General features: G+C 39.4%; 1 protein-coding gene across 1 annotated transcript in view; it reads left to right on the forward strand.

Annotated features, from left to right (window-relative positions):
* LOC127576745 (cilia- and flagella-associated protein 58-like) overlaps positions 1-27,301 on the forward strand; it is a 151,370-nt gene that overhangs the window by 34,646 nt on the left and 89,423 nt on the right. The window contains 3 exon segments of the mRNA XM_052027456.1: positions 6,947-7,093; positions 9,907-10,047; positions 11,102-11,325. Of these exon segments, the coding sequence (XP_051883416.1) occupies positions 6,947-7,093; positions 9,907-10,047; positions 11,102-11,325 (512 nt within the window).

A 27,301-nucleotide genomic window follows, 5' to 3' on the forward strand; every position in this document is an offset into this window, starting at 1 on the left:
GGAATGGCAATATGTGAGTGATTTGGAGGGTAATATATCTTGTTTTCCTTAAGTATTACAGTTGTAGTAGCTATTTGGTGGGGGGGCGCAGGAAGAAATTCAACAAATTTCTTTTTTTATTGTTTTGGCTTCATCTTTCCAGCAAGTCCTACTTCTTCAATATACCGAATTTGGCCTGGGTGCTGGAGAGGTTTTGAGAATTTAGGAATATGGGCTAATTATCGCAAGGTACCCTGGCTTTACCTTGTTATTGCTGTCAGGTACCAATACATATGGTCCACTTATTGGTCAGTGATGGTGATGGCGAGAGACTTGATAAAGTTCACAGAATAGTAGCTATACTTCTCTTGTTAGATGTAGCTGTTGTCTGGTGCTTGTATAGCATTAATGCTAATCAATTCAAAGGATGTTCTTTGAGCAAATATATCCTCAAATCAGTATAATTTATCTTTACGTGCACCATTTGGCAGAAGAGATGCATATCCCTGCTTCATGCCACAGGGGACTCTGCATTCCCAGGAGAGAGGCATAATTGCAGTCTACACACATCAGAGAACTGTGGTTATTATGTGCTAACATTATTTTTCAACCACCTTGTACATAGAGTTTTCCTGTTGGGAAGGAGGGTGTGTAAAATTACTTATATAGTATCATGGTTTTAGATATTTATAACATCAGTTTCTCAAGATTAATCATCCACCTGCTTTGTTCCCCTCCCCTCTCCTCCTGCATCTGCAAAGCTAAGACTTTCTGCTCATTTCCTTTGCAGAGTGGAATGGTTTAATGGACTTACACATAAGTCATTTATGGTAAAATGTTACTGGTTTTATCTTAGTCTTATATTAGCTTGGAAATTTGTTGCAGGTGAGTAGATATTTAAATGTAAACCATCTAAAAGATCTGTTATAATTCATTGACAGATTAATGCACTTGAACAAAGAAAGACCTATATTAGTATGGACTGTAAAAAAAAATGATGCCACATACAACAGGAGAATTACTCTCAAAATCTTTTTCCACAGAAAGAAAATAATGTCTTTTGCACTTGGGTAGTGCTTAGAATTCTGGTTGAATAAGACCAACCAATTCAATTATCTTATACAACTTTCAGTGTTGGATTAATGTCTGAAGGTGCATCCCTCAAATTCAAAGTCATCTGCTTTCTGAGCTTTTCTGCCGAATCAATCTTCAAAATTCAGAAAATGTAGAAAGACCCTGTCTTCAGCTGTTTGCTTTGAAGTGAAATAGCAGACTGTGGCTTCACTTATAACCAAAATGGAATGATTCTGAACTTTTCATCCCTTGCCTTTAGGCATGCTAGTCAACCATTTTTAATACATAGTAACCATGTGCTAGTGCTTGACGGTAAGCAGTTTCTACGTAAGTTTGGAATATGATATAAGATGTAAGGAAAGAAACATAAATGCAAATTGATAAGTACAAGGTTTATCAAAGAAGCTTTTATTGCTACTTCAGACTACAAGAATAGTCAATCCACAACTCCAGTGGGTGATAGTGTGCAGGGTGAGTGAGGACATATCAGAGTCTAATGCAAAATCTTTTCTAGCTGCTATGTCCTGGAGAAGATCCTTGTATATGGGGATAAAGAGCACAGTTATCAAAATTTGAGGTATAAAACCTACCACCTGATTTGGAAAAAAAAAGTTTTTAACGTGCTGGGACAGATTAATACTGGAAAGAGTGTGTGCAATGCACAGTCCACCCACTATTCTCCCACAATGGCATACAAGGTCTTATGCAAGCTATTGGACACTGATGCATATGTGCCTACCACTTGTCTCAAGAAAATGCTCCGAGACTACCAGTAGGTCTGAGAGAAGACTACTATTGGCACAACATTGATGGGAATGGGTTTGTTCTGGAAGCAGACCATTTCTGCAGGTGAGAGGTGGGCCTTAGATTTTGCTTGTTAGTGTGTGTGATGAAATAACTGTGGCAAACCAGGGAAGAAGCATAACGTCTTCCACAAGGAATGCTTAGGTGGCTGAAATCAATGATGATCTTCTATTTGCTTTTCAGTGACCCTTCCCAAAACTGCTTTCGTGGCTGATCTTGGGGAGACGCCTTGTGTCCTCTTGCCAAAACTCGGGCCGTCTCTGGTAAATGGTTAAAATTCTCAACCCCAGAGTGCTGTGTGTGCTCATTTGTTGAATTTATTCAAGGCTGCGATTGGTAGATTTTTAAATACTTAGAGAATTGAGGTACATAGGGACTTGAAATACAGGATCATGCATGACTTTGATTAGTGGAATAGGCTTAAAGAGGGTCCTCCAGCTCCTAGTTCTTATTCATATTTTTGGATATGAATGGATATTACGGGAGGGGAACCCAATAACACACATGTAATTCTGTCCTAGCAAGACATTAATGCATTGCTTTTAAAACCAGCAAAAGAAGGAAATGCTTCCATTCTGCATAAAAATTATTACATATAACAGTCCATTGTAGTTAAAAAAAAGTTATTTCTTGCAGTGTGGATGTTGTGTCATTACCCTGAAAATGAAAATCAGTCCCTGCTGAGTGATATTTGAAATATCTCTTACTCTCATCTGATCTTAATTGTAAATGCCTTAGCTTCTTATTTGCTTCCATGCCATGATTTAGTGACTCAGTTGTGAATTGCAGCTTTGTCACTGATTTGTTAAACTCAAGGATCAGACTTGCGTCACAGTGCTATGCTGCTATTTTTGTCTGTACTTGGCACGGCTGTTGGTAACGCTGTTACGTTAGAGTTGTGTCACATGTTTGTCGTCAGTAATGAGCTTCTGTAACACAACCAAAGCATGCAGTGTATAATACTGCTGGGTTCACAAGTCAGAGTGGTGATAATGAGGCACTAGGTAAAATAGGTTCTTGAAAACAAATGTAAATTGGTGCTGACAAATGTGGTTAAAGTTCTAAATATCAATGTTTGAAATATAATGAGAAATAAAATTTTAAAAATAGACTATTTTTTTTTCTTTTCCCAAGAATGATTAAGCTAGAGAGGATGCAGAAAATATTCACAAGGATGTTGCTGGGACCGGAGAGCTTGAATTATGAGGAGAGCCCAGATAGTCTGGGACTGTTTTCGCTGCAGTGAAGGAGGCTGAGGCGTGACCTTATTGAGGCTTATAAAGTCATGAAGGGCATGGATAAGGCAGATGACCTCAATCTTTTTTCCCCAGGGTAGGGGAGTCTAAAACTAGAGAGCATAGGTTTAAGGTGAGAAAGGAAAGATTTAAAGGGGACCCGACAGGCAAGTTTTTCACACGGAGGGTAGTGGGTATATGGAACGAGCTGCCAGAGAAAGTGGTAGAGGCAGATACAATTACAATGTTTAAAAGATATTTGGCAGGTACATGGATAGGAAAGGTTTAGAGAGAGATGGGCTAAATGCAGGCAAATAGGACCAGCTCAGGTAGGCACCTTGGTCGGTATCGGCAAATTGCGACAAAGGTCCTTTTTCCTTGCTGTCTAACTCTATGACTCTAAAAGTGGGATCAATTATTAATATATTGCCCAATATGAATCCCATTGTAAAAGATGATGAAGGTTACAGTCCATTCTGGATTCACACAATGTTAATTGACATATGCCAGGGGTGGGAATAGTTGAAAGGTATCCTGCCCCTGCTCAATCTTGTCCTCACGAGGTGCTCATACATAGTTTCTTTTGCAACAGAGAGGCAGTAGAAAGCAATAGGGAGCTGTTTTTGCTTTCTTACACAAGTTTGGGGTCACTGAGATCAATTATAGCCTAATTCAGATCATGTCATTATTTTTAATTAGTCAATAATAGCTATATGGAACAAGAGAAACAATTTTAGCATGCACTCAGTGTTGCTGAATTAAAAAAAAGTGAATTTCACAGCCATAAAGACTAATTTTATTCGCAAATAACTTACTTTCATTATAACAGCTTTCACGTTATTCCATTATAGAAAAAAATGGAATCTAATAATTGAGTTTGATTGTGGATGTCAGTCTGCAGGTCACTTTTCAGCATTAACATGCAAAGACTGGAAAGAAATGAAGCTCATTTTAATAATCTTACCCTCCAATATGCTAATAGAATTCAGAAAGAGCTGATGGACTCCATAACTAATGTATCAAGCACACAGAAATGCAACAGTTGCTGGGAGTGTGCATTAAGAGTATCACTTACTCAAAGGAATCCATGATGGTGAACCCAAAGAAGGTTTAGCTTTTGACTCTGTGTATGTCCTCTTGGAAGAGCCTACTTCTCTTTCTATTTTTGGAGCATTTCCATTTGAATTTTAAGGTTGGATTTTGTAGCTTGTTAACTTGTGCTCCAACATACTGAGCCTTATTGTACAGTACCTGGCTGGCAGGTTTAATGACAGTGTAGTTAGAAGCAATATTCTATGGTTAGAGCTGAGCTTAGGGTATTGTAGTTTGGTGATAATTGAAAGAGCCACTAATCTAATGTTATGCTTGCAATATTTGTGCCTAGAAATTGGATCAAATGGCCCCTGTTTTTATAGGTGCTAATGATGCAAAATCCAATTTTATCTGCAGTAGGTCACAGTGGCAATTGAGCTGGCCAAGTTGCAGTAGTCATGAAATTGGACTGTACACTTCTAATGTGTGATCCACGTTAACAAGTCTAATCTTTTTCTGGTGTCAGCGTGCATCAAGTGACATCACTGTTTGTGTCATGCCCATTACTGACATAAACTGGAGCTCAAAACTCCACACTGACTTGGGTGGAACAGTCTAAGTAGAACTTGGAACACTGAGAGCTTGTTGCTTTTCTTGCTAATTATAGCATGCTATACAGCTTTGCAACTGACCGTAGACTCCTTAAACACTTTCCAAAGTTACAGAGTTGCTTCAAGCAACAGTAAGTGTTTTCTCCAGGAATTAGCAGCTGTACTTATGCAATGGATGTCTCAACAGCGACATTGCTGACACGCTGTGTAACTGAAAACATTGTTATGACTGCTCAGTGGGTTGGCGCCCTCATGCAAGAGGAAAAAAAAATGCTCATCAACAAAGAGCTATTCCCAGGTACTATTCCAAAACATTACATCTTACCTAGACTTTTCTGATGAGCGATACCTTCACAAACTCAGGTTTTCCAAGACTGTTGTGGAGGTCAAGATCACATTGATTCTCAACTTTTCAGGGAGCTACAGCAGATCTCTGTTGTGTCTCCCAGTTTGCAGCAACCGAGGAACTGGGGCAACCATCGACTGAACTGTCAAGTTTATGAGGACCTTGGACTCTAATCAACAGGAAAAGTTTCCATTTACTCAATGCTTAGCTTGTGGTGGATCATGAGAGTATCCCTGTGGAGAATGCTCTGTTTCCCATCCTGAGGGAGACTGCATTGCTGGATGGTTTCAGTGGCCAGCACTGTCCAGAGAGATGGGTTCTGGGGGACGAAGGCTACCCTCTACTTCGATGGCAGAGCACACCAGTTACTTTCCAATCACAGCAACTGAGTACAGATACAACATGAGCCACACAAGTGCCAGGATAGGAGCTGAAAACACCACTGGTCGTCTCAAGATGAGACCCAAGGTGCAGAAACCCTGCAATATGCCACAAGAAAATGTGGAGACTTAATCATCCTGCGCTGTTCACTGCACAATCTTGTAAACAGAAAACAGCAACTGAAGGTGGAAGAGGAGCAGTGAGAGGTACAATATTGTAATAGTTAAACCACTGGATCTGCAGCCAGAGTACCCGCCCATTGATCCAGAGACTTGACTTTGAATCCCACCCTGGCAACTGGGGAATTTAAACTCTAGTGATGAAATAAATCTGGAAATTCATCTCATTCACGGTAGCTATGAAATTACTGGATTGTTTTAAGACACCCACCCTGTTCATAAATGTCCTTCAGCTGCTTTCCTCTGCTTTCCTCACCAGGTTTGGATGTTGTGTAACTCCAGACCACTGATGTAATTAACTCCTAATTGTTTCTTGAGTATAAGGATAGTTAGGAATGGACATTAAGTGCTGGCATTGCAAACATGTAAACATTAAGTACTGGCATGTACCCATCCTGTGAGCAAGTAAGTTGAAAAAGAGGATATTCGAAGACTGGGGGCCACAAGGCAGAGCCTGCAAAGCAATTTGACAACAGCACTAAAGGTAATACTGCTTTAGTGTACCATAGATAGGTGTAGTCTAATTTCCAGGCAAACCCTTGGTGTTATTTCAAGGAGCTGTTACTGCAAGATCGACATACCATACTGTGGTAAATGTTTGGTATCCCACTTTTTTCAAAGTACAATTGCTATGAAAATGTTACAGCAGGAAATGCTATCCTGAAATGGGTCCCAGTTCCACATTAAGACAAGCAAACACTACAAGAGACTCACTCCCTATCATCCTTTGGAATGTTTATCATTATGAGTAGGTACAAAGTAATTAAATTTTAAATATAGTCATTGGCTTGATAATATCAATCATATCCTAGCCATTGCTGTGATAACTTTTGTGTTTATATTCAACTTTAGTGAGTTTAGTTGACAACTCATTGTTTATCCAGTGATAAACTGAGCCAGAAAGATTAGCAAGCTGTCAAATCTGTGCTATTCATCCTCATCTGGGACAGATACATTATGATTGGCTTTATTGCCCCAGCTTATGTAAAGCAAAAAGGTGTAAGAAGGCATAAAAGCTGGGATAAAAAAAGGCTGATGCTGGCTTTGAAGACTCTATCTACTAATATTGTTTATTCACTCCTGGGATTCACTTTTAGTTTTGCACATGCATTATAGCTATATAGTTGAAGAAAAGGCTGCAGTGGTACTGTACTCTATTACTTAGTCAATGCCTTCAAGAAAAGGAAAATTTGTGAATGCGAATGAGTTCTTTGTGGAAAAGCAAAACACACATTACACTCGTCTTATAGGTTAACAAAATGCATGAACTCATTTTTATTTACTTTTGCTGTTTCTTTTTCTAAGGATGAGATAGCTGAAATGAAACGAAAACTGAAGATCATGCACCATCATATCGATCAACTGAAAGACGAGATTAGCTCAAAAGAGACTGCACTTGTGAAACAACACTTGGAGTATCAGCGCATGGAGAAGGAGAAAGATGCACTAAAGGTATTGTTGTGCAATGACTGCAATGATTCTTTTTCTCTTATTACCAAATTAAACTGTAAGGGATATTTTGCACCTTAGTTTAGTGCAATAACATAATATTTAGTATTGGGCTGGTTATCATAAGACCTGGGTTGATGATCTGGTGGCAGAATTCATATTCTACCACTGCAAATGAGAAATTTAAATTCAATTAATGATACAAATCTGGAAAAAAAAATCCTGTAATGAAATTAGGACTTTTCAATTAATGCTGGCCTTTCCAGTGACATTCTATGATGAATAAAAAATACTCAATGTTTTAATTTTCAATGCTTATTTTTGTTAGATCCAGCAGGAAGTGAATTAGAACAATATAGAGATTGAGGTTCAAGTAATCACCATTTCCTGTTAGTGATCATAAACTAATCTTTGAGAAGCAAAAACTCAAATTGTAGCAAGATTGTACCACTTACCCCCCCCCCCCCCCCACCCCTACCACATGTAAATTGGTGAAATTAGCTTATATTTGATCATAGCCAATCAATGATAACGAATTGAAGCTTCACCAACTTCACTTCTGGTACCTTGGAAATACTAGTCAGAGAACATTACGTAAAGCCTCGTTGTGAATTTCAAAGAAAGTTACAAAGTGAAATTTGATCCCAGCAAATCAATGATAACCTATTGAGGCTTCACTTGCAGCTGGTTATAGTCTATGGAAAGAGTAGCCAGGAATAAGGATACTAGCTTCCCAGCTTACAAGTCCCTCAGACCCATAGAACTGGAGTGATACTGTCTAAGAAGAAGAAAAGTTAGCTTTTCACTGAGATATACTTGCTTTATGTACTATTAAAAATTATGCAACTCTGTTTTAAGTAGAGCAGGAGTTCCCTCAATATCTTGGTCAACATGATTCCCTTAAATCAATATCCCCATAAGCGACAGAACTGACCATTAATGTAATTTATCTGTGGAATTGCACTGTGAGGGCAGCTAAAATAACATGTGTCTGGACAACAATAGTTACTACCCTTCAAAGTAACATATCATCCTGGGGTGTGATAAAACTAAATATAAATGCAAGTGCTTCTTACTCCCATTTTCTTTGTGCTGTGATAGGAGTAGAGTTTGTTAAAACTGTGACAGAATGTCAATACTTTCCAATGTGACGGTGAATATGCATTCATCCCTCTTTCACACTTGGTGCTGTGTTTGTTACAACAAATCATTTCCATTGTCCGCATCCATTTCCCCAATTCATTCTCTCTGCACTTGAGTGGAGAGTGGAATGCGACATTGATTCTGCAAATGTCAACCTTCATTTTCTCGTGGCTTGAATCCTTTCCATGTAGCTGGTCACCAAGCACTGGTTAATTGTTGCAGTCACTCTGTTGCCATTTGATGAATTCTTTGCAGCCCCTTTTGTTCTTGTTTGCAAACACAAATGCTTACAAATTGCGATAGTGGTGGTTATTGCTGCTTGATTCGAGCTGGTTTTGGCTCAGTGGGTGCACTCTTGCCTCTGGGTCAGTTTATTGTAGATTCAAGTCCTATCCAGACACTTGAGCATGGAATCCTGTGTGCTACTGCAGCAGAGCTGTGTTATTGGAGGTGCAGTCTTTTGGATGAGGTGTTAAACAAAGGTCACATAAGCCCTTTGAGCTGAATCTCTTTGTACTATTTCAAAGAAATGCAAGGAAGTTATCCGCAATATCCTGGCCAGCACTTATTCTTCGACCAACCCCACTAAAAGAAATTGTCCTGTCATTATCACGTTGCTGTGTGCAAATTGGCTGGTGGTTTTTGTATAGTACTATAATGGCTACACTAAAGATGTACATCACTGGCTGTAAGGTGTGTTGGGAGTGTCCTGAGCACATGAAAAGCACTATATAAATGCAATTATTCTTGTTACTTAATTGTCAAGTACTTTGTCCATCAAAGCTATAATCAGTGAGAATTATTCTATATTTCATTGGCCATGGGCCTTGGATGGTGTTTCCATCTTAAATGCCAAAAACAACAACTAATGGCTCAGGAGATGCAGAAACCAATTATTTTCAATTGCATGGTGAAGCAATCCAGCTGAAAGCACTGCTGCATGATTGGAGAGGCCAGCATATCTTTGATAACCAGATGTGGATGCAGTTAAATACACTGTATTATTGTTGAGTCAAACCAAGAACAGGTCACAGTTGACATGCTGCGTCATTTATCTTCCTGGTTCCTTGTGACCTATTTTCTGCTCAGATGGGTTTTGCAAGCTCTCCTGTAAACAGTCGTCCATTACATTACCTCGTGGTCACAGCAAAACGGAGATGAATTGATAAGTATTGCAGTCAATGAGGGAAAGGAAAAAAGTCAGGGGAAGTATTTCTGAATATTTGCTAAAAGACACTTAGGCAATATTAACACATTTGTTTATGCTTCTGGAATCTGCATCTTAATTCATTCAGTATGATGCTGGGCTCTGTTGTGTTATTTGCAATGGTTCTTATGAGAATATAAATTTAGCAGTCTAAACCACATATCTAATGAGTGTAATCCACAGTACCATGATTCTGTGCTAATTTCGATCTGCAGTTTGTTGGAAATAGTGACCTTGATGGACTTGCATTTGGAGTGAATAGTATTCTGTCATAAGGTAGAACTGTACTCCAAGTCTTGCATTACAGCATCTGCAAAATTATATAATGGAGACGTGGTAAAACTTCTGTTCCATTTAGCTACATGCAGATCTTTAAATTTTCAAACTATTGATTATTCTCCTTCATAGTGTAGCATGATAGTCTGGTTGTTTCAAAGTGTCCTTTTTTTTTCTTACCTAATCATAGACTGAAATGCAGAAGATGAAGCAACAGGCACAAGACACCAGGATTTTCATTGAAAATCAAGAGGTAGAAGAAAGAAAGCTTCTGAGGATTATTGAAGAGGCTGACGCAGAGAGGATTCGTCAGAAAAAGGAGTTAGCTCAGGTACGAGACATAGGAGTAAGAGGCTATTAAATCCCTCCACTCCAAAATCAATTTATATATGATGCAATGTAATTAAGTGCTTTATAACTTATAAGTTTCTACTTAAAATGATAAAAATGGTTGCTAAAATGGCAGATGTCAGTTACCAGTACACTTCTGTTGCTGCATCAGAAGTTTTGTTAATTTTCTGTATTCTACTGTTCATTTCCAGGATAGTTCTAAATCTAAACACTATTCTTTTTGTTTTCTTGTGTGTTCTTAATTTCCTTGGTAGGGCCATATATTATGGCATTGGACTTATTTTACTCTGAGCCCAAATATGGTATCTGCTTGTGTTGCATCTGCATGCCATAAAATGAGCTTCGGATGTCAGCAGAAATGGTATTTGGAGACTTCAGACGCTGACCTCCTTGTGTGTTCCACCTTACCACTGGGATTCTCTCCCTAAACCTTTCTGCATCTTTTCATACCACTCTTCTCCTTTAAGACCCTCCTTAAAACTTATCTCATTCAATGAAGCTTTTAGTTACTCTTCTTTGGAGTGGCATGCATTTTTGTCAGCTTCTACTTCAGTGAGGTGCCTTGGGTCTTTTTAGTTTAACCTTAAAATGCTGCAGAAGTACCAGCTGTTTCTGTTATTGGTACCTTGCTTTAGTGCAACGTGCTGCCACCATATTGTAAATGTACCCTAAGGTGGAAGATGCTTGTGATGTTCATCTATAGCAATTACACGGCAGACAATTTCTTTCCTCTCTTTGCTGAACTAACAGCTTAAGGTTATCTGAAATCAATTTTCTCCAATATTTTCCAAGCAGAGTCTTAATTTATGGGTTCATAATTATCCCATCATATTCCTATTAGCAAACATTATGGACCATTAAGCATATTATGTGTCTTTAATTGCAGGAAAGCCATTCTTGTTTTAAGCTGCGAAGCTTGAGCAGCTCAGGAGATTTATTTTTACTCAACACTGATAGTATACGATTTCTTTGCACTGTCATGGCTACATGTTGTTTCCATAAATTAACTTTTTTTTCCAATATGCTCACCCCAGGTTATCAGTGAGAGAGATATTTTGGGGACTCAGCTTGTACGCCGCAATGATGAGCTGGCATTGCTGTATGAAAAGATCAAGATTCAGCAGTCCATGTTAAATAAGGGCGAGATACAATACAGGCAGCGGGTGGATGATATTCGGTTGCTCCGAGTGGAGATCAAAAAACTAAGACGGGAGAAAAGCATCCTAAGCAAGAGCGTTTCTAATCTGGATGACCTCAGGTAAAACCAAGAAAATTTCTTGTAAAGGAATTCTTTAAAAAAATTATTAACTGGATATGGGCACTGGTAAGGTCAAGATTTATTATCCAAACCTCAGAGTGCTGGTGGTACTGGAATGGAATTGCATTTAGACCAGACTGGGTCTGGATGAAAGCAATAAGTTTCTTTTCCTGAAGAATGGGGGTGAATAATTAACTCTATACAGCAATCTAACAACATCCTTTATTGTCATTTATTGTTGACTTTTTATTTCTTTAAAAATACACTAGATTCAAATTCTCAAATTTCTATAAACAGGTTTTGAGCTTGCAATATCCAATTCATTCATACTAGTCCTCTAATATATTTACTATAGTACTATATCACCAGTGTTTAATTAAATTTTAAATGAAACTGAGATTTTCCTCCCATCTTGGTGATTTCTAAGTTCTAGTAGTCTATTAGTATCTCATCCAAGTGCTCATTCTTCAAAGACCCTGGTGAATAAAGGGCATCACAGGAGAGGCCTGTTCCCATTTGATGATCACAGAAAATACCTCTCCAGGAGAGTTGTCAGATGGTAATGAGGATAAGGAATACTAACAGAGTTTTTTTGCATTCCCCTTTTAACCCAAGGATCTCTGAGGTCATCTGCAGTCCCAATCCTACTGGTCTTCCTGTGGATATCAGACCGCAGCACAGCTTCTGAAATCTTCCTGCCCTTCATAAATTAGTAGCACTGGTTGCAGGTGATTTACATACAGAGAGCTGTTGCTTTATTTATTTTTGACTTAGTGAGATATAATTTCCACTGTGGATTTCCTGAAATCCTGCCATAACTCTTCCCCTTTGAAAGGCCTGGTGAATTGTGCTTCCTGAAGTTGTTTCAATAATACCCTTACAGGGCTCTGTATATTAAATAGGCCTTCAATCACCCATTCATCTTTTAGTGGTGTTCTTAAAAATTTTTGTAGAATCATATATACATAGAAAATTTATGACACAGGAGACCATTGTATCTTTGCTGATTGAAAAAGTGCTTCCTGGCATATTCCCACCCTCCAGCACAAGGTCTGTAGCCCTGTAGGAAACAACATATTCATGTACATTTTAACTGTAAAATGTATTTCTTCTTCTACCATCCTTTCAGGCAGTGACTTCCAGATATTTACCACTCCCCGCGTGGAAAAACTTTTCCTCAGCTTCTTTCATGTCTTCCTACCAATTCCTGTAAATGTATGCCCCCTGTTTTGATCCCTCTGCTATGGAAAATAGGTCCTTTCCATTTGCTTCATCAAGAGTATCCTAGAATTTTATACACTTCAGTTATGTCTGCTTTCACCCCCTCTATTACAAAGAAAACAGTCCCATCCCATCCATTCTTCGGACAGGGGTAAAATTTTCCAGCCTTGGCAACGTGCCAGCATAACTCCTCTGACCTTCTGGTGTGTCACGTCTTGCCTTAATGCAGTGACTGGAACTACATGCAGTACTCAGCAGTGGTCTAACTAGTATTGTATACTGTTCTAACTTTAGTCACTTCTCTTATTTTCTATGTCTCAGTATGTCTTTTTAACCACGTTATTGACCTGTCCTCCTACTTTTAAGGACCTGTGGGCATGCATTCCAATGCCCTTTTGACCCTCCAAACTGCTCCATATCCTACCATTTGTTGTGTTTTCACTTGCTTTGTTACTTCTTCCCAAATGTATTTCTTTATACTTCTCTCAATTGAATTCTACGTGTGTTTTTTTTCTGCCTGTTTATGACCAGAGCATAACAACTTTCCACTGTCAAAAGCTTTCATCTTCAACACCATGGCTAATTTTTGTATCATCTGCAAAACTTCATGCCACTTACATTTAAGCCTGCATCCTTAATATATACAATAAAAAAACAAGCGACCTGTGGAAACCTGTTGGTAACAATCTTCCAGTGGGAAAAGCACTATCAACTATTACCTTTTGATACAAGCTACTGAACCAGATTTGAATCTAATTTGCCATTGGATTGCATGGCTTTTACTTTTTCCACTAGTCATGTTTGACTTGCCATGTTGGACATCAAAAGCATTGCTAATGTCATATTATTGCCCTCATCGACCCTCCTTACATCTACAAAGAATTCAATCAAGTTAGTCAGACATGTGCCTTCCTAATTGAAAGTTGATACTATCCCTCAAAATTGATTCAATAATTTACCCATCAGTTATCCTAATTTTTTTCTAATTACCCTGTTTATTTCTTTTCAAACAATGGTACAATCCTAAGGCCATGGAAGATGGAAAAGTAGTGGTTAGAGCCTCTGCAATTTTCTTCTTGCTTTTTATAACAGCCTGGGATGTATTACATCTAGGTCTGGCAATTTATCCACTTCCAAGGATGCTAAATTTAAGAGAGATAAGAGATAAGATATCTTTATTAGTCTCATGTACATCGAAACACACAGTGAAATGCATCTTTTGCGTAGGTGTTCTGGCACCAACATAGCATGCCCACAACTTCCTAACCCGTTGGTCTTTGGAATGTGGGAGGAAACTGGAGCACCCAGAGGAGACCCACGCAGATACTTGGGGGGAACGTACAAACTCCTTGCAGACAGCAGCTGGAATTGAACCCGAATCACTGGCGCTGTAATAGTGTTACGCTAACTGGTACACTACTGTGCCAATTCCTGTATATGTCCTCTCTTACTCTGTTTATCCTATCCAACATTTCATAATTTTCATCTTGAACTACAGCATTGGCCCTTTTCTTTTGTTGCAAAATACTCATTCAGAATCTGAACTGCATTCTTTAGTTCTGCCTCCACAGGTTTTGTTCTGTTATGAATGGAAATAGTTTTTCATACTTTATCAAAACATGTCATACTTTTGAATAACTATTTATTTTAATACAAGGAATTATTATTTCATGAGGGAAAGCCTCTTATCCCTGGTATTAAGTTAATGAAGCTCTTCTATAATGGTTCTACGCATTTCATAACTTTTAAGGCAGCAGGGATAAGCCAGGGAACCACAGGTCAGTGAGCCTACAACAGTGTAATAGTAGTCTCTAGTATTTGACATTTCTACCTTGGGAAAAAGATTCTGACAGTTTACCCTATCTATACCTCTCATAATTTTATAAACTTCTTTCAGGTCACCCCTTAGCCTCCGACACACCAGAGAAAACAACCCAAGTTTTTCCAATCTCTTCTTAAAGCTCATACCCTGTAATCCAGGCAGCATCCTGGTAAACCTCTTCTATACCCTTTCCAAAGTCTCCACGTCCTTCCTGTAATGGGGGCAACCAGAATTGCACACAATTCTCCAAGTGCGGCCTAACTAAGGATTCATATAGCTGCAACATGACTTCCTTACTCTTATACTCAATGCCTCGACCAATGAAAGCACGTATGCCATATGCCTTCTTTACCACTCTATCTACTTGCATGGCTATTTTCAATCTTATGTTATACCCCTGGTTCATTTCTTATGTTCTTCTATGGTTGTTTCATGTGGCTGTGGATTGAACTGTGAAATTTTCTACTCTTTATTGGTAATTCCCGTTTTCAGACCTCTGGAGGGACAATGGCTTTTTCAAATCATTAATGGTAACTCAATATGAGTTTGTAAGATAATATGGTGTGCAAGAGAGTTGTTGAAAGCCTTTTAAATTGGAATTGACTACCTAATTCCTTGTGATGTCAAGACCAAATATTAACTGGATATCCATGGGGAAATTTTGCTATATTCCCTGGCAGTTGCAGATAGTGTGGTTAATTTTTTTGCCTTCATGGGAAGGAGAAGTCATTTTAGAAGACAACTGCATTCTTCAAATTCTCCTCCACGGACTATGTTAATAGAAACTGTTCTCAAATATGACCAGTGATTGCAATAATTTGAATCAAATGAAATGTATAAAAGCGTGACAAGCAATATTAGAATAAATTGGACCGAATCTTTACAAGCTGTTTAATATTCTCTTGGGCAACTAAACAATCCGCGATAAAGTGGAATATCTAAATATCCAGTAGAAATATAACTGATATCCTGTCAAAGTAAATATTGAACATCATAGGGAAGCCTTTTTTTCTATATGCCTTCTCTTAATTTATGAACTTGTAATTGCTTTCCGTTGTACGAAGTTTTGTTTTTCAGCACAAGATTGGTTTTAACTGTTCTCATAACTCTTTAATGCAAGTGGACACTTCTACCATATGGACTAAATCAAGCTTTACTTACTGGTAGGATGCCATTAGAACAAGAAGAAAATTCATCCTGAATGCACTGCAGATGCATAAAGAAAGTGGTATCTGATGGCAGGGCAATTTTGCAAATTTACTTAACTCATTCAATTGACCTCACAAGCCTGATATTCCATACGAACACAATCCTGGTTAATCAACTCAAATACTGCCATACTTGACGGCAGGTGTTCTGAATAATTTTCAAAGCTTTTCAAACATTTGAAGAATTAAGTTTCATAGAAACAATTGTTATCCTCATTATCCTTTCACGTTTTCTGCCTTTCTCTTTGTGTTTCAACTTGCAGGCCAGATGGTGGTATTCTGATTTATTTCAATTTGCACTTTTTTCATTTGTAGGTTTCCAGCTGTTTATTGTTCTGTGAATGAATACCCATGTGACTTATTCTACAAACTACATTGCCTTGAATTGGCTCATGGAATTGGTGGGCGGGTATTAACATGGATAGAAAACTAGTTGGCGGATAGGAAACAAAGGGTAGGGGTGAATGGATGTTTCTCAGAATGGCAGGCCGTGACTAGTGGGGTGCCACAGGGCTCGGTGCTGGGACTGCAGCTGTTTATGATCTATGTTGATGATTTAGATGAAGGCATTGTGAATAACATTAGCAAGTTTGCTGATGATACAAAGTTGGGTGGCAGTGTGACATGTGTAGAGGAAGTTAGGAGAATTCAAGGTGATTTGGATAGGTTGGATAAGTGGGCAGATACTTGGCAGATGAAGTTTAATGTGGATAAGTGTGAGGTTATCCACTTTGGGAGCAGGAACAGGAAGGCGGATTATTATCTGAATGGTGTGGAGTTAGGTAAGGGGGAAATACAAAGGGATCTAGAAGTCCTTGTTCAAAAGTCACTGAAAGTGAATGAGCAAGTGCAGCAGGCAGTGATGAAGGCTAATGGAATGTTGGCCTGCATTACAAGGGGAATTGAGTACAAAAGCAAAGAGATTCTTTTGCATTTGTACAGGGCCCTGGTGAGACCACTCCTGGAGTATTGTGTACAGTTTTGGTCTCCAGGGTTAAGGAAGGATATCCTGGCTATAGAGGGCATGCAGCGTAGGTTTACGAGGTTAATTCCGAGGATGTCAGGACTGTCTTATGCTGAGAGGTTGGAGAGACTGGGATTGTACACGCTGGAATTGAGAAGATTGAGAGGGGATCTGATTGAAACATACAGGATTATTAAGGGATTGGACAAGATAGAGACTGGAAATATGTTCCAGATGTTGGGGAAGTCCAGGACCAGGGGGCATGATTTAAGAATAAGGGCTAGGCCATTTAGGACAGAGGTGAGGAAAAACTTCTTCTCCCAGAGGGTTGTGAATTTGTGGAATGCACTGCCTCAGAGGGCAGTGGAGGCCAATTCTCTGGGCACTTTCAAGAAGGAGCTAGATAGGTTTCTTATAGACAGGGAAATCAAGGGATATGGGGACAAGGCAGGAACAGGATATTGATTGTTGAGGATCAGCCATGATCTCAAAATGGCGGTGCAGACTCGAAGGGCCGAATGGTCTACTTCTGCTCCTATTGTCTATTGTCTATTGAATGCCATGCAATTATTTTAATTTGTACTTGAAAGCTCCTTTAACTAATCTTCTCATGCACTTTTGCATGTAGGTGTTGTAAGTCTGTTGCACTAAATTGTACTTTTAGACAAGTCTTTTTGACCACTAACTATATTGTCACTGACTGTAGGTGTTTCAATCTTCTGGTATTTACAGATCGAAGAAATTAAGACAATTTTGTTTTACCTATTTTGTGTTTTAACAATTTAATCTTATTTATGAGTTGCAAGTAATGCCAGCAAAATTACTTGCTTAATAATCCTTGGCCTAGAAATTCTGTCATACAGCACAATGTTTATGTGCATTATTAAAAGGGTAAGTTGCCATAAATTCTGTACTTCTCCTCACTGAGCGTCTCTTAAGATAAGATAAGATTCCTTTATTAGTCACATGTACATCAAAACAGTGAAATACATCTTTTGCGTAGAGTGTTCAGGGGGCAGACGGCAAGTGTCGCCACGCTTCTGGTGCCAACGTAGCACGCCCACAATCCAAACCCGTATGTCTTTGGAATGTGGGAGGAAACCGGAGCACCCGACAGAAACCCACGCAGACACATGGGGAGAACGTACAAACCCCTTACAGACAGCGGCTGGAATTGAACCCAGATCGCTGGCACTGTGATAGCGTTACGCTAACCGCTGCACTACCGTGCCTGCCCCTTTTCCAAGATCCCACCAATACCTGACTCCTACATCCGTGCCAATTCCTTTATACATCCTCTCACTCTCTTTATCCTCTCCAACATTTCACAAGTTTCATCTTGACCTACAGCAGTGGCTGGGATTGAATCCCTGTCACTGGCACTCTGATAGCATTACACTAACTGCTACACTACCGTGCCTGCCCCTTTTCCAAGTTCCCACCAATACCTGACTGCTACCTCTCCCAGTTGATTGTGACTTCCAACTCCACCCTGAGCTGCTGGTTGTGACCTTCCTATCCACGTCTACGATCTGACTCTTAATGTCCTGATTTCTCCCCGTGACCCCTACCCTTCTTCACAGCAGCTACTTCCTCTGCTCCCACCATGACCTGTGATCTTCCTGAGTTGCTCTGCCATTGAGGAGAAAATGGAAGGAGGTTCTTTGTGCAAGCATGGCTAGTTTTATTGCACATGACACCTTGTGCTTGAATGCAAAAGTATTTTGTATGTGGGACCCTCGCATAAAATACCTGTTGTCCCACCATGCACCGCTGGCTTAGTAAACCTATAATGTTAATTTTCTAATTGAACTAGGAAAGATCATCGACTTGAAGCATGAACTCTTGTTTCTCTTAGCATAGAGGCTGCCTGATCTGCTGAGACTTTCCCGCATTTTCTGTTTTTAGATTAGACCTCCATAGAATTTTGCTTTTGAACTTTACCTTTCTTTGGACACCAGTCATCATTTCACTGATGGCGCCCTGGAGACAGTCCAAACAGTTTCTGCCATTTCCTTTTTATTTTGCTATCTAATGTGTTTTACTTCTTTACCCTTAAAAATGAAACAATGAGAAAGAGATGAGTTGTATGAAATTGCATGCTGTGAACAAAAATACTTTCTTTTCGTGAGACAGGCATTTTATTCATCTTGAAGCAACATGTTCCTCTGCTCTCTGCATGAGTGAATGACCAGCTTGCTTTTTGTATTCCCTTCCTACTCCCACTCTTACCTCACTGCGCCTGGCCCTCTATAATGTGCAAATATGCTCCATGCTCCTTGTTCTTCTTTGTATTTTGTCTTACTGTTAGCTTTTACAACTTCATACAGCTTCCATTTCTCTCTCTCAACGATCTTGTATTGTAACGGTGGTTCAATTTCGAATGAAAATGTGGGTTGCTGCTGGGGTCTGCTGCCTTTGAATCTGTCCTGCATTGCCAGTTTTTCAAGACTTTCCTTCCTCTATTCTGCTTGCTTTAAGCATTCACACATGTTTTGATGTTCACTTAGAGTTAAATGTGGAAATTAGGAATTTGCAATTTGTTTTTCCAATGCAAAGAAATTAGGATAACAGATTATTAAATTTCATTAAATTATGTAAAGCTAAATGAGACATGATGAAAATCATTGGGGTGGACTTTGCAGATAGCAGTGAATGGCATTTGTTCCATTTGGACTGGTTCATTGACTGTCTGCAGGGTCTTGCATTGATGTGCCTGTTAGCCAACAAAACCAGACATTTTTACTGGACATTTACGACCTGTGAACTGTGTACCTGCCCAGCCAATCAAATTGAAGAATGAACAAATGGAAGATGGAAATAAAAAAACTGTAGGTGCTGGAAATCTGAAATAAAAATGAAATAAAAATAAACATGAAAATTGCTGGAAACACTCAGCAGGTTAGTCAACATCTGTGGAAACAGGAACGGTTAACATTTCAGGTCGGAGGACCTTCGTAGTCAATAGAGCACTGAAGAGTATGAACAAGAAAGTATCAAATAGATAACTGAATTTATTGCAGAGAGGATCACCATTCAAATTCTGTAAATTCTTTGTTAATGTTGTACTTCCTTGATTGGTTAAAACCCCAGCAGAAAAGAAAATAGAACTTGGCCATTCCAAAGTAAGCATATTAAGGCTTTATTCACTGTATCTGACACCAAGACTAACTCTTATGAGTATGGAATTTTACTCCTTCAGATTTTAATTATTGTAGGAGAATTAAATAAAATGTGTTTAATTTTTTTCTTTCTGTCTTATTCTCTCACTAACTCAGAGCTTTGGTTCTGGCAGAATGCTTTCTGCACTTAGTTTGACAAAATTTAGGCAAGTCTTGGTCTTGCAGGTTTTAGTCCCTCAACTGCTGATCCAGATATATTTTAAACATGTTGAGGGTTTCTGCATTCACTGAAGTTCCAGACCTCTTTATGCCAATTATCTAAAATAATTGTCCTTTCTGCGAAGGGTAATAAGTCCTTCCAGTTCACTCTTTCTGAGCCTTTCATAATTTTATACACTTCAGCTAAATCTCCCCTCAGCCCATAAAACTTGCAATCGCATGCACTTCAATAATCTGTCCTGCCATCTTCAAAGAATTTAAGGCAAGTGCCAAGTCTAACTCTCCTTGTAGCCCCTTTAAATTTGTGCTATTTATTCTGTATCATTCTTAGAGTCATACAGCACAGAAGCAGGCCCTTTGGCCCATCTAGTCCATGCTGACCTGATCTAGTCCCATCTACCTGCAACCGGACCATATCGATCCAAACCCCTCCCATCTATGTAGCTATCCAAACCTCTCGTAAAATGTTACCACTGAACCTGCATCTACCACTTCCGCTGGTAGCTCATTCCACACTTGCACCAGCCTCTGAGTGAAGAAGTTCCCCCTCAGATTCCCCTTAAATATTTCATCTTTCACCCTAAACCTATGTCCTCTCATTCTAGTCTCACCCAACCTTAGGGGAAAAAGCCTGCATGCATTCACCCTATCTATACCCCTCATAATTTTGTATACCTCCATAAGATCTGCGCTCCAGGGAATAAAGACCTAACCTAATCAACCTTTCCCTGTAACTGAGGTCCTTAAGTCCCAGTAACATCCTTGTAAATTTTCTCTGCACTCTTTCAAGCTTATTGATATCTTTCCTGTAGGTAGGTGACCAGAACTGCACACAATACTCCAAATTCGGCCTCACCAATTTCTTGTACAACTTCAACATAACATCCCAACTCCTGTACTCAATGCCCTGATTTATGGCCAAAGTGCCATAAGCTCTCTTTATGACTCTATCTACCCGTGACGCCACTTTCAAGGAACTATGGATCTGTATTCCAAGGTCCCTTTGTTCTACCACACACCTCAGAGCCCTACCATTCACTATATAAGTCTTACCCTAGTTTGTCCTCCCAAAGTGCAATACCTCACACTTGTCTGCATTAAATTCCATCAGCCATTTTTCAGCCCATTTTCCTAGCTGGTCAAGATCACACTGCAAGCTTTGATAGCTTTTCTCGCTGTCCAGCCTTTTGCTGATCCAGTTTGCCATGTTATCATCTAAATCATTAATATAGATAATAAACAACAATGGACCCAACACCGACCCCTGCAGCACACCACTAGTTGCAGGCCTCCAGTCAGAGAGACAACCATCTACTACCACTCTCTGGCTTCTTCCGCTCAGACAATGTTGAATCCAGTTGGCTACTTCATCCTGAATGCCAAGCACCTTCTGGAGCAGCCTCCCATGTGGGACTTCGACCTTGCTAAAGTCCATGTCGACAATGTTCACTGCCTTTTCCTCATGGACCTTCTTGGAAACCTCCTCGAAGAACTCTGAGATTGCTTAGACATGACCTACTACGCACAACGCCATGTTGACTGTCCCTAATCAGGCCCTGTCTATCCAAATACTTGTATATCCTGTCCCTTAGAATACCTTCCAATAATTTACCATGACTGAGGTCAGGCTCAGTGGCCTGTAATTTCCTGGCTTATTCTTAGATCCTTTCTTGAACAACAGAACAATATTAGCTATCCTCCAGTCCTCCAGCACCTCACCTGTGGCTAAGAACATTTTAAATATCTCTGCCAGGGCCCCTGCAATTTCTGCACTAGGTTGGAGGGGATATCTTGTCAGGCCCCGGGGATTTATCCATCTTCATTCGCCTCAAGACAGCCAGCACTTCCTCTTCCATTATCTGGATATGGACTGTGACCTCACTACTCTGTTGCCTCAGTTCTATAATCTCTGTGTGTATCTCCAGAGTAAATATGGATTCTTAGCACAATGTTGCCACTGTGCTTTCCTGATTGAATATGATTTGTTATACATTTATCCTTTGCATCAGTTTATGCCAGACTATCTTCCTGACTGTTTACGGTACTGAGTTTTGTGTCACTTGCAGATTTGCAATTGTGCCCACTACTGCCAAGTTCAAGTTATTAATGCATGTCAAAAACAGCAGTAATCCTTGTTCCGAATCCTGGGGAACTCCTCTGTATATCACCCTCCGGTTCAAGCAGCAGCCAATCATCGCAACTATCTATTTTCTATTCTTTAGGCAATTTTTCATTCATGCTGCTTCTGTTCCTATTTCCTTCAGCTTCAAATTTTCTGACAAGCTTCATATGTGGTACTATTTTGTATTCTTTTGTAAATTTATGTGTATAACTGCACTCTTTGATGAACAGAGGGACCTAGGGGTCCAAGTCCATAGCTCACTGAAAGTGACAACACAGGTAGATAGGGTCATGAAGAAGGCATATGGCATTCTTGCCTTCGTAGGTCAGGGCAGAGAATATTAGAGTTGGGACAGTGTTTTCACAAAACACTGGTTTGGTGACACTTGGAGTAATGTGTGCAGTTCTAGTCACCACACTATAGGAAGAATATGATTGCGCTCGAGATTCATATGATGTTGCCTGGATTAGTGGACTTTAGTTATAAGGAGGGATCGGATAGGCTGGGCTCGTTTCCCCTGGAGTGAAGTAGGCCAAGGGATGCTGAGATAGAAGTATATAAGATGATGTGAGACATAAATAAGGAAGATGGTCAAAACTTTTTTGCCATGGTAAGGTATCAAAAACAAAAGGGCATTGGTTTAAATTGAAAGGAAGAATTTTTAAAGTGGGTCTGAGTTTTTTCACACAGAGTGGTTGATATCTGGAATATGCTGTCAGAGGAGGTGATGAAATCAGATACAATCACTATTTTAAGAGGCGGTTAAATCAATACTTAAATAGGCAAGGCATAGAAGGAGGTGGTCCTAATGTGGGCAAATGGGATTAGTGTAGATGGGCAAAAAGGTCAGCATGGATGTTGTGGGCCGAATGGCCCATTCCTATGCTGTATGACTCCATGACTCAATGATTTTTCATCCTTTGTCTCAGCTCATCAAAAAAAAATCAACTAAGTCTTTAAGGTACCTGTTTCAAAGTAAATTTGTCTAATTGTGTCCAGTGTGCTTGAGCTTTCACCAGGAACTTTTCTAGGAAGTGCACTGAAATAACAAATGCAAGCTCTAGATCTATGTTCTCCCTCACTATAGACTTTAATCCTTATCCTGTCAAATAAACAGGCACCAGAAACAGTTGGCATAACAAATGCTGCAGCAAATGCTTGTCGAATTAAAACTACACATTCAGTAATTGGTACAAATCCTGGTCGGGTAATCCAAATCTGTTATTAGCATGTAGATCCTACGCAGAAGCCCAGTGTGATGCATCTGCACCTCCATATGTCAACTACACGTTCCAAATGAAACAACCAAGGAATTCCAAAAGGATTAACAATGAGATTAAAACTTGTCTAACATATACCACATGCTAAGATAGTAGAGTGTGATGAGAGATGTTGTGCAAAATGAGTATTAAGTTGAAATAATAGAAAGCAGAGTAAAACTGCTGAATGAAAAAAGCAGAAGTTGCTGGCTATTTGTGAATGTGATTTCTATTGAATTCTCTAGTCTTGTTTTATAATATTAAAATAGGTTGGGTCATCAGCCTCGCACGCAGAAAGTTACTGTCATGGTTGCCTGTATATTTCTATGTTTCTGGTTATAACGTGGTCAGATCAGCAGAGTTCCCCAGGAATTGCTGAGCTGTGGACCTGTTGACCTTCTGCCAGTTAGTGAAGATGGCCCCTCACCACATTGCAGTGAGATGAATCTCCTGACCTTCAAGTTCACCTCTGCTTCCAGCAATCCAGGCTTTGCCGAGAATTTTCAACACACCTGGACCGCAGTGTGGTGAGAGGCTTCTGACTGAGTGAGACCCTGGGAAGGAACACAGTGTCTGGATCAGTCTATGATTTCAGATGGGATGGGGGTTGGTGTGGGGATGTGGTTGTCCTAGTGCTGGGTGGTGGGGCTGGTCATCATAAAATGAGAAGAACGTTGTTACCTTCTAGGGTTCTTTTTGCTTAATTTTGGCAGAGAATTTGGCAAAATAATTATTTTTTATCATTTTTAATATGAAATCACACTAATTTTAACAGCAGATGGTTGAGGTGATTGGTGTTTTAGAAGCTCCTATTGATGGTGTTTCTCCAAATGTTGTAAAAAGTGTGCAATTGTTAGCATCTGAAGGTCCTCTCACCCACAGTGTGGTGAAGTCTTCACTCACAGCCAGGAAGGGTTGGTGGACAGTCGTGATTGGGTGGATGCTGGGAGTTCAAGGCCATGATATACATGTCATGCCTTGTGAGTTGTTTCAATTTGCAGATGAGTTTACGCAAACTAACCCACCCTTTGTTTATTAATCTTTTTGAAACACTTAACAAAAATCAGTATAATATAGAATTACTGTAGTTAGGTGTGTTCATGAATACATCCTTTTTAGGATTTTATATTAATTTATCTAACTATTATGAAACAAAAAGGTGTTAAAGATACCTGAACTACATTACTTGATCATTCTGGACAACAAAGGTATAACTTAAAACATGAAATTCTGCTAAAAATGCATTATGATAAAATTCTATTTGTATTTAATATGCTTTAACAGGAAAACTTGCTTCTATCATTGGTCTTTGTCTTGTTCACTTCTGAAAAATTGTAGATGGGGAAATATTAGTTGACAGGTATATGTCAATTACTAGAATACCATATTCATGCCAGAACATTGTCAGCTCCCATATTGAGTAGCAAACATTATTTCAGATAATGTTTTCTGCAATATTACCCTCTATAATCTTTCCATTATATCTTGGCTGAGATTTTCAATTATATTCATACTGTTATAGATTATTCGAACACAATTACATTTTTGTTGCATGTCCTGTGCAGTGAATTATTTATAAAGCTTGCCCAGCACTTGCAGCATTCCCCTCTTAAACGGATGGCCACACAACTTGGCTGGGAGTATCAGAAATAGCCTAAAATAATTTTATCATGTACATGTCCATTCGCAGGGTTATGCCCATCACCCTTGATGCCTCCTCTTAATCCTTCCATGTACCTTGGGAGTTTGGCACTTGGGAATCACAAAGATAGGCACAATTTCCATCCTATTGGATTGAAAAGCAGCAAATCAGTTCTATCATGAAGTGGGTGCTGTTATTACAGTACTTAAGTTGCCACCAGTTTATGTGCATATCCAGGTCCAAAGATAAAACACGATCAGTGTTCCATTTTGGTAGGAATAGTTGAAGTTTGCACTCCGGCCAGGACACTGATGTAATAGTGTCTTAAGACTTCCATTTGCAGATGGAACCTCACCTAAATTCTCAAATGTGATAATGTAGCACTACCCTTAATCCTGGATTGTGTGTTTAAGGGCTTGAATACAGGTGCTTCTGATACACAAAAAGGGAGCCAAGCTGACATCCAGTTAAAGAGCTCAGAAGTGTGCAAACAACATGATTTTAAGTTGTCAGTGAGTTATCATCTACTCTTATACTTTGGAAAAATATGCTTTATTTCCTTTGAATAAATATCAAATAACTTATATTACTGCTCAGAAACATTCCAGTGATCAATTTTTTGACATCGAAACTTAATGAATATCTTTGAAGCTGAGATTTATTACTTTATTCAACAGGCAGTACATTAGGCAGCACCTCTGTCAATACAGTCCTCAGGAGAGGGAAAATTCAGGGATTCCACACAGTTGATTCTCTTCAACTGAAGCTAGGTAGAGATGAACCAATACCCCTCTGAAACAGGTGGGAGGGGGAGGAGGTTGGTTGGGTAAATATCTGAAGTTACACCTCACTATTCTCAGCACTGAAAGATACTGTTCTGAATAGATGGAATGATCAGTAAATGCAACCGAAGACCCACACTCAGCGTTTTACTAACAGCCTCTACCTCTCCGCCATCAGATTTCTGAACGGTCCATGAACCCATGAACACCACCTCATTATTCCTCTTTTTGCACAATTTATTTATTTTTGTAACTTATAGTAATTTTTATGTCTTGCACTGTACTGCTGCTGCAAAACAACAAATTTCATGATGTACGTCAGTGATAATAAACCTGATTCTGAACTTTCTCACCATTGCCCACATTCCAAAAGCAAACTTAAAAAAAATGAAAATTTATTGATTGAAAATAGGAGTTAAAATATAGAAGTAAATAAGTGGTAGCATCATACTATACTTGCTTATTGGTTATATAGACTTTCATTGCAGGGCTGAAGGAATGTTTTCTATCCTGGTATAAATTATACAGCAATTCACTATTGTTATATAAATTATATTTAAATCTATTTTTTTGTAAAGCAATTATGAAGAATATGTATTGACTGATGAATTACATGAAAGGATATTGAGAATGTACATTATGTGTTGTATAAATTCTTTCTACTGCAGTGGCTCCATTGTCAGGGTGTTTGAGGAAACTGACCTGCATCCCTTCCCCACACCTTCCCCCAACCATGCTTCCTCTTTTCTTCCCAGTCCTAGCTTCTCTTTTTTTTTCTACCCCTTTTTTTTCCCCTCTCTCCTTACCCTTGACCCATCCCGCTGTGGATCTGCTCTTCCTTCTCCCTCCCACCACCTGCCGGTCACTATCTTTCACCTGCATCTACTCATCACCACCTCCCACCTCCCCTCTTTTGTCCACCTATCACTGCTCTGCTTTTCCCTCCTATATATTGGGCTTCCCCTTTTCCTATCTTCAGTCCTGAAGAAGGGTCCTGACCCGAAACGGTGACCGCCTGCTTTTCTCCACAGATGCTGCCTGGCCTGCTGAGTTCCTCCAGCGTCATCGTGTTTTTCAACTGACCTACGTGTTTGTTTTTTTTATGGAGCGAGCTTCTATCTAAGGTTTCTTCCGATGTGTAAATTTCCTGAATAAATACATGCACAAGTGAATACTGACATGTCATCCGCTGTGCATGAGTCAAGTAATGATGGCATAAGGCACAGGGTTCTGATCAATTAAGCAGGCTGGGACTTTATTCATTGGAGCATGGAAGAATGAGGGGTGATCTTACAGAGGTGTATAAAATCATGATGGGCATAAATAGAGTGAATGCACACAGTCTTTTTCCCAGGGTTGGGGAATCAAGAACTAGAGGGCATAGGTTTAAGGTGAGAGCGGAGAGATTTAATAGGAACCTGAGGGATAACGTTTTCACCCAAGGGTGGTTCGTATCTAGAATGATCTGCCAGAGGAAGTGGTTGAAGCAGATGCATTAACAATATTTAAAAGACACTTGGACAGGTACATGGATAGGAAAGGTTCAGCGGGATATGGGCCAAATGCAGGCAAATAGGACTAGCTTAGTTTGGAATCCTAGTCAGCATGGACAAGT

The sequence above is a fragment of the Pristis pectinata genome, chromosome 12 (assembly GCF_009764475.1).
Source record: "Pristis pectinata isolate sPriPec2 chromosome 12, sPriPec2.1.pri, whole genome shotgun sequence".
In the NCBI taxonomy this organism is placed as follows: domain Eukaryota; kingdom Metazoa; phylum Chordata; class Chondrichthyes; order Rhinopristiformes; family Pristidae; genus Pristis; species Pristis pectinata.